The sequence below is a fragment of the Vicia villosa genome, unplaced genomic scaffold (assembly GCF_029867415.1).
Source record: "Vicia villosa cultivar HV-30 ecotype Madison, WI unplaced genomic scaffold, Vvil1.0 ctg.003520F_1_1, whole genome shotgun sequence".
NCBI classification, from domain to species: Eukaryota; Viridiplantae; Streptophyta; class Magnoliopsida; order Fabales; family Fabaceae; genus Vicia; species Vicia villosa.
This window is the reverse complement of record NW_026706226.1, coordinates 103,509-115,325: the sequence shown is the minus strand read 5'-3', so window position 1 is coordinate 115,325 and position 11,817 is coordinate 103,509. Positions and strand designations below refer to the sequence as shown.

General features: G+C 46.9%; 2 protein-coding genes across 2 annotated transcripts; both read right to left on the bottom strand.

The window, feature by feature from the left end:
- Positions 1-7,259: 7,259 nt before the first annotated feature.
- On the bottom strand, positions 7,260-8,462 carry LOC131641112 (uncharacterized). The gene has a single exon (XM_058911439.1). The coding sequence runs from the start codon at positions 8,460-8,462 to the stop codon at positions 7,260-7,262; it is 1,203 nt and encodes a 400-aa protein (XP_058767422.1).
- Positions 8,463-9,839: 1,377 nt separating this feature from the next.
- On the bottom strand, positions 9,840-11,165 carry LOC131641111 (uncharacterized). Its single transcript, XM_058911438.1, has one exon. It carries the CDS (start codon positions 11,163-11,165, stop codon positions 9,840-9,842), a length of 1,326 nt encoding a protein of 441 aa, XP_058767421.1.
- Positions 11,166-11,817: the final 652 nt, after the last annotated feature.

Genomic DNA, 11,817 nt, shown 5'->3' with positions numbered 1-11,817 from the left:
AGTGTTTAGGGATTTGAAACAATGCCTGTACATCATCAACAGGGTTTTACTCGAAAGCACACCAATTGAGGTTATCGGTATTATGTTTTCGTCATTCTCCCTTTGGAGTTGTCATGCTTTATCGTTGAGAGTTTGGCATCACAAGCAAAGAAAAACATGTTATAGCGAGAGCGAATGAATTTTTTCAAGACAAACATATTCAATGCATCATTATTATAGTTCAAAAACAAAACAAGTATGACATATAAGCAGTATTGAATCAAAACAAGAAATACTACGCATGAACATGCATGATGATATAGAGATTGTCAAAGTTGAGGAGATTTTCTCCGTATGAACTTATTGCTTCAGAAGGTCCATTGAGTCGAAGGAGAACTTCAAATTTGGCCTGTAGGTGTGAATATGATAGCCTTTGCATCAATCAGGTCTTGAACCTTGTCTCTAAACGGCTGACAATCATCAATTGAATGACTCGGTGCCCCAGTGTGGAAAACCAGGTGTTTGTATCTGAAACTGTAGATTACTTCTAGGGAGAGGACTCCAACGAAGCCACAAAGGAGTTGTAAGTATCAAGCTTTAGGGATTTGAGGCCTGTTATGCAATGATATGTATGCAAATGCATATGCAATGTTTTCAAAGATCTTTATGGAACCCAATTTGCAACATTGAAATGTAGTTGCAGCTTTGTTGAAGAACTTCGACTTCCATCTTTGAACGTCCTTCTTTAAGAATCAGGCTCACCATATCCAGTGGGTCATAGCCTGTGATTCGGGGTACGATACTTTTGAGTTTGAAGGCATATGGCTAAAGGAAAATAAATCCTCTTGCCCCTTAATAGGAATTGTACCTTTGAGTTTGAAGGCAATTGGCTAGAGGAAAATAAATCCCCTTGCCCCTGGATAGAAATTTAGGCTCTTGATAGTCCTTCCATAATAGTACCTGGAAATTATGCGTCCTAAATCCCTAAGATCCTTGAAAAAGGTTAGTCCACAAGTTATGTAAGAGCATAAAGTAGTATGGACAAGTAGGTCCTACAAGAAAAACCTGCAAGGAAATCAAGTGGTTAGATAACAAACAAGTCACACAAGAATCCTTAGGTTTACGGCTTTCATGAGGCATGACTAGGTGACTACCCTTCCCAAAGGTACTTCTAGAGATAAGGATGAAATTAGTAACCAGGTTCTAAAAGTTACTCAGAATGATCAGTCCTTCTAAAGCACCCTCGAACATGATACATACATACCATGCAATGATACTTTGAGAAAGAACCTATCTGAGTTGTAGTATCGGGTAGCGACTATGCCCTCAACATACATCAAGAGTAGTCCCCCCACTACTTTCCTAATGGCCAAGATGGGTTAAAGGTAACTAAAGGTCCTTAAGCTCCGACTCACCCACAGATATCCACACGAACCTCCCTCATACAAGAGAAGCATGCAAACACCCATAGAGGCCTAACTTAAGTGTGAACTCTCATATTGACCAATCCTCCACATACATGAAGGAGGTCGCCATGACTATGCCACTTCCTATCTTAAGGTGCACTCGAATCCGGGTATAGGATTCATCTTCCATTCAATGCCCATAACAACTTTGAAAAGTAAAGCAATCAAAACAAACAAGTTATAAATGATCTAAGCTCTAAGGTAACCCCTCTTTTTATTTATCCCCAGCAGAGTCGCCAGTTCTGTAACACGGTGAACTGACTTTTATTTTAATAAGCAACAATGTTGCGGTGAGCAAGAGTCGCCACCGACTTTTATTTTGTCCAATGTTAGGAAAGGTAAAAAGTACAGAAAAAGACCTTTTAAAAAGAAAACGGGCTCGGGGGGTAGGTTATGAAAAGGGAAGGTGTAAGCACCCTTTTCATCCGTAGTTATCTACGGGCTCTTAGTTTGCTTAGCTCATGTTTGTTTTAGTTCGAAAAGAGTTTTTGAGTAAAAGGACTTTAGTTTAAAAGCGTAGCCTCTATTTTTTAAAGGAGTGTGAAAGTAGTTTTGGATTTGAGCAAGCAATCTAAGAGCACTACCCTAATAGTTGGTCTTTTTCTATGCTTTTTTAAAGTTCCTAGGACTATCTGTACTATATAGAAGTAGGTAGTCCTTGTTTATATTGGACGTGTTCGGGACAATCGAAGGGTCATCGGAGGTCGTTGAAGGCAACAAGCAGAGGTACCTTTAGCAATTTCGAAGGGACAAATCATCTCAATCGAGGGACTAGATCACGCATTCGTAGGCAGCAATTCGAGGGTCATCGAGGGACCATGATCTTTGATGATTTTTATCGAGGGACGTTTGCTAATGGGTACCTCTATATTTCGAGGGACACGACCATTAAATCAAAGGCAACAGAGAGGGGCGTACCCTAGAGGTGAGTGTGTGAACAAGTAAAAAGAGTGTGTTATTTTCAGTTATTTTAATCTTGATGTTAGTGAGCTAACGTTCAGTTATTAGTCTTTCCATACAATCCTATTAGCATACATCTAAGCAGTTAAGTGGTGCGGAAAGTAAAAGCAGAAAGTAAAGTCCTACGCTATTACATGGCTTTGGGAGAGATACATAATAAGGAGATGCGGAAAGTAAAGCCCTAATTAAAAAAAACTATTACATCCCATACACAATTACATAATTAAAAAATATGCGAGGAAATTGAAATAAATGAAGATGTGCAAAAGTGGTCCAGAGTCTCAAGTGTGGTACCTCGCAAAATGCAAAAGTGTTAGTAACAATGCATAAAAATAATAGGTGATAAATGACAAAGATATGAACGATCAAAAGAAACAAAATGTCTAATTAAAGTATTTTTTGTATTTTTATAAGTCAATTATAATAAAAGACAAACAAGAAAACTATTAAAGAAAAATTAGTTAATTTAACAATAGAAAAAATAGATGGAGGTTTTTTAGAAAGAAGAAGAAAAAAAAAGAAGTTGGGCTATAAGAAACTGGCCCACAATCAAATATGTTAAAAATTGAAAGCAAACCCTAAACAAAAGAAGGGATCCGCCCTATTCTTCAGCAACTCTGTTCATCATTTCAAAACAAACTCTCCTCACTTTTCTCAATTCTGTGAATCGAAACCGCAACAACAACACAAACTCCTCCTCTTTTTCACTTAACTCAATATTCTCAATCTCACAAGCAACCACAATGATCTAAACAAAATTACAACTACAAATTTCAAGCAATCATGAAAGTGAATGAAGCTGGAAAACTCACCTGTCGATTGAGGTACCGGTGACGTGATTTGGAGCAGAGCAGCGGCGGTGGCTTTTGTCGGAGAGGGATCGGTGGTTGATCGCGGCTACGAAGATGGTGTGCGTCATGGCTGGATCCGCAAGTCGCAGCGGCTGTTACGGTGGCTTACGGTGATGAATGGAGTTGCCGGATCTAAAGTGTGGTGGCTGCATCATGGTGATTCTTTGGCTTGATTCTCGGTGACATTATTTCCTGTAAAGAAACCGTGTTAACAGAAGCAAACAGTTTAGATTATTATTCCATAGGTTTTGTTGAATTTCTGTGTACAAAAAGATAGTTGCAGATGATAAAAAAGAGTTAGTTATACATGTTATTTTATGGAAAAGCCGTGAGTTTATTTTGATATGATGGTGAAAATTGACATTGATTTGAGATACAAATATATTGTAGAAATGGAAATTTTGTATAAATGTTGAAAATGATTTATTTATGTTAGTATGAATATGTACAGTGAGAGACAAATTGGAATAGTGTTAGAAGTTGGTTAGTATTTGTGTGTGGATGTCCGTGTATTCCATAAAAGTAAGGCTTTGATAATGAGAAAAATTTGAGTATTAAGAGATATGTGCAACATGGGTAGAAATAGTATATGAATCGAAAATTGGTCCTCATGAACAAAATTGTTAGCGAGAAAATGATTTTTTTTTAAAAAATAACCATCAGAATAAGATCATCACGTGGTTAAAAACAAAACGTTGAAAAAAATAATAAATTGAGGGCCTCATATGGGAATCATCGGCCAAAAAGATTGTAAAATTATTTTAAGAAAAAGGAGGAGGCCTCAGGTATCATCATTGACCAAATAAGGTTTAAAAAAAACTTTAAAACAAAAGTGAATGGAATTGTGGGAACTGGTTAGAAAACTGTTGTTGTTTAGAAAATTGTTGGTTAGAAAACTGTTGATGAAAATGAGAGGGTGGAGAGCCACTATTTATAGAATAGAATTAGGTTAAAACCACTCCTAAAAAGGAAATGATCCAACCCAAAGGCCCATGGACCTTTCTTGATGACCAAGATTGAGAACCTGGACGTACTTGTGTCCAGGTGCGTCCAGGTGTAAAAAAGATTAAAAAAAAGTTAAAAAACATAGGAATGCACCAAGCGGGAGTTGAACCCGTGGCCTTCTGTTTGCAAGCCTTTCATTCTTACCAATCGTGCTATGTTATTTATTTGAAATAAAAAGCCAATTGAAAGTATATGAAGCATCGGCCAACATTTTCTATTTATTAAAATATAAGCAATTTAAGAGTAAACTACTATACTTTTAAAATAGACTTTAAATCGAATATTTATGAAATTCTGGATGTCAACGTAAATGAATCCAAGATTTAATAAAAATCCAATTTTAAAATAATTTCGAAAATATTTGTCACTAAAAAGTGTGGGCAAATTTTGGGGTATGACAACTGGGTTTCATTTAGGAATGCCGAAAGGAAGCTCTTTAAAATGCACACTGACTCTGTTAAGGATTTCAAAGATCGGTATTACCTCGTCCGACCGCACAGCCCGACCGCTTATGCCGCTTTGACCGACGTAGTGGAGGCTCGGGACGCGGCTGGTGCTCTGGAGAGGGATGAAAACGGGGAGGTGGTGAAGGAATTCTGCACTGTGTTCCCGTTCTTTTGGTGGAAGGGGCACTTCTCGTCTCCCCCCAAAAATTATGCATGGGAAGACGAGGATTTGGACGAGCAGGACACAGCTTCCTATTCGGTCCTTTGCAAGTATGTGGATAGTTTCACAATGTCACAGTGGGTGACGAGGAGCGGGGATCCTGTCCTGAACGAAGATGGTGTGCCGATAGTAGAGCCTCGGGGAATCAACTTCAAGGCCTTGCTGTCGTGCAAGACCCCCGAGGAAGCGCATGCATTGTTAGGTTGAGTCTGGATTGTTTGCCTTGCCCGTTTTCTCTGTTTAATGCTCTGCTAACTTATTTTGTTTTCTTTTTCAAAGGCTATGCCGGCGAAAGAAGACAAGCTTTTGAAGATGGTGACCCAGGATGCGAAGAAAATTCGGAAGAAGAAGGCTCGGGGAGCCGGCGGTGGAGATAACTCGGGTTCGGCTGGTTCTCCTCGGGTGAACTTGGATGAGAGGTCCCCTAAGAAGGCTCGTCATGCCGAGACGTCCCGCGAGGAGCCGTCGAGTTTGAGACCTGAGCGTGCTTTCGTGTTGCCTCCCTGCTTCAAGGATGGGGGTTATTTTGAAAAGTTTCCCCTGGTGACTTCCCCAGAAGAAGCTCGTCGGGTTGACGAGATGGAATCCCCGGCTCTTCTCAAGTAGCTGGCGAGCAATGGTGCCGCCGTTGTGAGGGTCTTGGGGATGGCCCAAGCGTTGGCTAGGAGAAGCCCGATGTCTGCCGAGGCTTTGAGGAAAGCGCAGTCGGATAAGAAGCTCGCTAAGGATGAGGTGACTAAGTTAAAGGCTGACCGGGAGAGGTTGAAGAAGAAGATTGATGGGGTCCTGAAGCAGAAGGACCTTCAACGGGAATGGGCGCCTTCAGCCGAGGAGTTCGCCGATGTGGCGGCGCTGAAGTCCCGGGCTGAGTTTGTCGAGAAGATAGACGAGATGAAGACAAGCCTTGCCGAAATGGCCGAAGCGGGGTTCGACTGCGTAGTTCGGCAGTTGAGGCTTCTAAATTCGGGTTTGAAGGAGGACAACATCAGGCTCTCCTCGAAGATTATCGACGGGGTGCTGGTGCCCGAGTCTCCCAATGGTGAAGAATGATCAGTTGTTTTTCTGGGCCTGCGTGCCTATCTTTGTTGGCCTGCGTGCCGTTTATTTTGTGTGTTAGGCTATGCCCGGATAATTTTGGGGCCTGCGTGCCCGTCATTTTTGTAACACCCGGATATCGCCGGCCAATTTGGTTGGTCTTTAATGCTTTATTGCTCTTTATTTTCTTTGATGTGTGTTTTAAGATATTTGTTATTGCATGTTTATTGATGCCGATAATTGAGCCCGGGTTGTGTTTAATCCGGGGAGATACTCCAAACTTAGGAATATTTTGGATTTGTTGTTTTTAGACTGTGCTCGACCTTCATTGTTTTCCGGGCGTGCGGGGTACGACCCGGGTGCGTAGAGCAGGTGTGCGCTATAAGCGAGCGCGAGGTCGCCGTCGGGGCCAAGTGCTCGCGGCGTGAACGATCCCATCGCGAGCTAGGGTTCTGCCGTGCAGGTACTGCCACGGTGGGTCTAGGTGTAGAGCCCCCCGTGTAGTCGGTCCCGTTCTTTGGTAGGGGGTCCGACGATCGTTGTCTTGGAGTGCTCGCGTTCGTACCATGGCGCGAGTCCGTGCCCGGCGGTCCCCTCGTATTCGGAGGGAGAGACCGGGGTGAGTTAGCTGTTTCTAGCTGTAGTAGCGTTTGAGTTTTTCAGCGTTCCAAGGTCGAGCAAGTCTTTCGCCGAGGAGGTTCTCGAGGTAATAGGCGCCGTTCTCGGTTTTATCGTAAACACGGTACGGGCCTTCCCAGTTCGGGGAGAGTTTGCCCTCGCGTGAGTCCTTCATGTTTCGGCGGAGCACTAGGGCGCCGATTTCGAACTCGCGTTTGATAACTTTGGCATTATGTCGCAGAGCTATCTGTTGTTTTAGTTTGGCTTCTCAGAGGGAAGACCCTGCTCGGATTTCCTCGACCATGTCGAGTTCCTTCCTCATGGATTCGTCGTTGAGTTCTTCCTCGAGGGGTGACTCAGTCCGTCGAGAAGGTTACCGGATTTCTACGGGGATGACAGCCTCGGGGCCGTAAGTGATTCTGAACGGGGTTTCACCTGTGCTCGAATGGGGCGTTGTTCTATATGCCCAGAGCACACTGTGCAGTTCCTCGACCCAGGCTTTCTTGGCCTCTCCGAGCCTTCTTTTTAATCCTCGGAGGATAACTCTGTTAGCTGCTTCAACTTGCCCGTTCGTTTGAGGGTGTTCCACCGAGGTGAAATGTTGTTTGGTGCCGAGCTTGGCTACGAATTCTTGGAATTTTCTATCATTGAATTGAGTGCCATTGTCGGTTATTATGGCTTATGGAACCCCGAACCGAGCAAGTACGTTTCGCTTGTAAAAGCGCAGTACGTTTTCGGCCGTGATTTTGGCGAGCGCTTCGGCCTCTATCCATTTGGTAAAGTAGTCCACGGCGACCACGAGATATTTGTTCTGGTATGAACCGACCGGGAATGGTCCGAGGAGGTCCATCCCCCATGTAGAGAAGGGCCAGGGAAAGGACAGGGACTTGAGCTCGTTTGGGGGAGCCAAGTGCATGTCGGCGTGGCGCTGACACTTATCGCATTTCTGGACGTGCTCTTTGGCGTCCTGCTGCATGGTCGGCCAATAGTACCCGACTCTTAAAGCTTTTCTGGCCAGAGAGCGGCCGCCGAGGTCCTGGCCGCTAATTCCTTTGTGAAGCTCCAGTAGTATCTCGAGCGCCTGTGATGCGTCGACACATTTAAGGAGGGGGATGGATAATCCTCGTCGGTATAGTTTGTTTTCAAGGACGGTGTACAGGTAGGCACGCCTTTTGATCGTTGAAGCTTCATTCTTGTCGGCCGGCAATTCATTCTTCGTAAGGAAGTTATACACCGGGGTCATCCAACAATGATCGTCGCCTATAGCGAGCACCTGCAGGTGGGAAGTGCTTTTATCTACGCTCGGCTTTGACAGGTTTTCCTGGATCACCGACTTGTTTCCACCTTTCTTTCTCGTGCTCGCGAGTTTGGATAAGACGTCTGCTCGGGTATTGTGTTCCCGAGGGATATGCTCTACTTCAGCCCTCGCGAACTTTTTCATCTTATCTTTGACGAGGGCGAGGTATTCAACGAGCACGTCGTTCTTGGCTTGGTACTCACCGTTGACCTGGGATGCGACGAGTTGGGAGTCGGTGTAGATCTTCACCTCCCGAGCGCCCACGTCTTCGGCCAGCCGTAAGCCTGCTAGGAAGGCTTCGTATTCGGCTTGGTTGTTCGACATGGGGAAAGACAAAACCAAGGACACTTCGATGATGAGCCCTTCGTCGTTTTCCAGGATGATGTCAGCTCCGCTCCCCGAGCTGCTGGAGGCGCTATCAACGTATATGGTCCATTTGTGCTCGGCGGGAGGGGGAGAGGAGGTGATCAAAGTCATTTCAGCGACGAAATCGGCGAGCGCTTGGGCCTTTAGTGCTTTCCTGCTTTCATATTGGATGTCGAATTCGGATAGCTCCAGGGACCATCTTAGCATTCTCCCCGCCATATCTGGTCGGCATAGGAGTTGTTTGATAGGCTGGTCGGAACTTACGAGGATGGTATGGGCGAGGAAGTAGTACCTTAGTCTTCTGGCGGCCGTTATTAGCGCCAGTGCGACTTTTTCGATTTGCTGGTATCGCACCTCGGGCCCTTGTAAGGCTTTGCTGGTGAAGTACACGGGTTTCTACCCGTCTTCAACTTCTCGGATCAGGGCCGCGCTGACACCTTCGTGGGAGACGGCGAGGTAAAGGTAGAGTACTTCGTCGTTATCCGGTCGAGAAAGGACGGGCGGCTCTGAGAGGACTTGTTTGAGGTGGGATAACGCATGCTCGCACTCCTCGGACCATTCGAAGGCCGCTTCTTTGCGTAGTAACTTAAAAAATGGAAGGGCGTGCTGGGCGGATTTCGCGACGAAGCGGGAGAGTGCTGTGAGCATTCCGTTCAGGACTTGGATGGATTTCTTATTGCTCGGAGTTGGAAACTCCGAGAATGCTCGGCATTTATCTGGGTTGGCTTCTATTCCTCTTTCGGTCAAGTAAAAGCCGAGGAATTTGCCTGCCCGGACGTCGAAGGTGCATTTCTCTGGGTTAAAGCGCATCTTGCAGGACCTGGCCTGCTCGAACACTCGCTCGAGATGTGCGGTGTGGTCGGTGTCTTCTCAAGATTTGACGATCATGTCATCCATGTAAACCTCGAGGGTGTCGCTGATCTCTCCTCGGAATACCCTGTTCATCATCCGCTGATAAGTGGCTCCGGCGTTCTTGAGTCCGAAGGGCATTACGTTGTAGTAGTAATTGCCCGACTCGGTCATGAACGCCGTGCTCTGTTTGTCGCTCCTCGCCATGGGGATTTGGTTGTAACCTGAATAAGCATCCATGAAAGATATTAATTTATAGCCGGCCGAATTGTCGACCAGCCTGTCAATGTTAGGCAGTGGATATGCATCTTTGGGACATGCCCGGTTAACATCAGTATAATCAACACACATTCTCCATTTTCCATTAGATTTTTTGACTAGTACAACGTTTGAGAGCCAAGTTGAATACTTGGCCTCGGAAATAAAATTTGCCTCTAGGAGGTCTTTTACAGCTTTCTCGGCAGCCTCCGCTTTCTCGGGAGACTGCCGACGCCTACGTTGAACTACTGCTGTTGCGGCTGGATCAATGGAGAGGGTGTGGCAGGCGACCTCAGGGTCGAGTCCGGGCATCTCTGCTGCGCTCTAGGCGAACAAGTCGGCGTTGGCCTTTAGGCAGGCCACGAGCTGCTTCCTCGGTGTGGCTGGGATGTCTTTGCCGATCTTCACAGCTTTGTCGGGGTTGTCACCCAGAGGAATGAGCTCGAAATCCTCGTCCGGAATGGGTCAGATCGGGTGAGCTGTCCTCGGCTATCGTTCCTCGCCATTCTTCAGCTCTTCTTCCGTGAACCGAGCGTCGAGGTCGACCGAGCTAACGTTTGTCGGTGGTCGTTGATCTTCCGGAGGAGATTTGTCTTCGGCCCTTGGTTTCTTGTTGGAGCTGGAGGGAGGGGCGATTAGCTGCAACCCCTTCATCGATGCGTCGAATATTCTTCTGGCAGCTTCGATGTCGGCGTTGATGGTGGCCACTCGCCCCCTCTTCGTGTAGAACTTCATTTTCAGGTGCACGGTCGAGGGGACGGTAGTGAGTTCGGCCAGAGTTGGGCGCCCGATGATACAGTTGTAGAGGGTCTTGCAGTCGATCAGCAGAAACCTCGTATTGACCTGTCTGGAAGCTTCGCCATCTCCGAAGGTGACGAGCAGTTCGACGTAACCCCACGGCTTGGTGGTCGTCCCGTTGAACCCTTGGAGGTCGGAACCCACATACGGGGTGAGGTGCGAGTCGTCCAACTGGAGGGTCTGAAAGAGGTGAGAGTACATGATGTCGACTGAGCTTCCTTCGTCGACCAGGATCTGGCGGACGTCGAAATTTGCCATCCTTGCCCGTATGAGCAGGGGGATAGTGGCGTTCGGAGCTCCGCCGGGCAGTTCTTCCAGGTAGAAAGTGATTGGGTCCAATTTCCCTTTAAATTTCCGCAGGGTCGGGCCAAGGTCTGAACTGGCGCTGATCAATTCGTCGAACTTTCTTTTCACCGAGCTGATCGTGAGGGAGCCGGGATCCCCGCCATTCGATATGAGCATTGCCGTCGGGAATCCTTCCCAGACGCTGAGGGCGAACGTCACCCCAACCGAGGGTATGAAATCCTCTGGTCGGGTGACAGACAGTGCTACTTGTAGTGGCCTAGCGTCCGGTGAGCTGCTTTCGTCGGAGTTTCGACGGTCGTTTCTTCTGGATGGGTCTCCTCTCTTTGTGTATCTCGAAAGGTGACCTTCCTTGATCAGTGTCTCGATGGCATCTTTGAGATGTACGCATTCCTCGGTCAGATGCCCATGGCTCTTGTGATACTTGCAGTATTTGGATTTGTCAGTCCCCGACCGGGTGGGATTTGATTTTGGGGGTCTGATGTTGGATTTCTTGAACTCGGTGCTCTTGCACTCGGCCAGAATCTTCTCGCGCGAGGCGTTTAGAGGGGTATAGTCGTTGAACCGACCGCCTGGTCCTCTGCTCGTTTGCTCGGCGCACAACTGAGTGGTCTTGGCTCGAGCTCCGAGCGTCATTTCCCCTAGAGGCTTTGATGGCGGCCGCTTCGCCTTCTTCGAAAGAGATGAAAGCTTGGGCCTTTTTAAGGATGGCATTCATGGAACGCATTTTCTCGATCTTTATGGCCTTCTTGAACTCGCTTCCGGGGATGAGTCCTCTCTCGAGGAGGTATCTCTTCATGTAGTCGGTCGTCTGAACTTGGACGGCCTCTTTGTTGAACCTGTCGAGGTAATCCCGGAGAGGTTCGTTGGTACCTTGGATCACAGCTTCGAGGTTAGCTTCAGAATTCGGCTGTCGACGAGAAGCAGTGAAGTGGCTCAAGAAGAGTTCCTTGAGTTCGGCCCAGGACTGGATGGAGTTCGGTGGAAGATTCCTGTACCAGGTCATCGCCCCTTTTCGGAGAGTGGTCGGGAAGATCCGACACTTGATGGACCCGTGGACGACGTGGTACTCCATGACGGCTTCAATGTTCCTGATGTGGTCGTCCGGGTCGGTAGTCCCGTCGTATGGATCCAAGGTTGGTGGCTTTTCCATCTCTCGTGGGAGACGAGCTTTTCGGATGTCTTCTAACAAGGGGCTGCGGAAATCTTCCTCGTCGCTTGCGCTCGGGGAAGTTGAGCGATCGTTTCGCCAGGGATTTCCCGACGTCTTTCCTAGACTCCTGCGATTATCCCGGGCGGGGGAACGTTCGCGGGGTTCTCGGTCCTTCTTGGAGAGTCTTCGGTCTTCTTGATTGGGGGAAGGACT

Bases quoted from the DNA above. Each gene is read 5' to 3' on its own strand.
- LOC131641112 (XM_058911439.1), bottom strand. From the start codon at position 8,462: ATGGCGGGGAGAATGCTAAGATGGTCCCTGGAGCTATCCGAATTCGAC.
- LOC131641111 (XM_058911438.1), bottom strand. From the start codon at position 11,165: ATGCCATCCTTAAAAAGGCCCAAGCTTTCATCTCTTTCGAAGAAGGCG.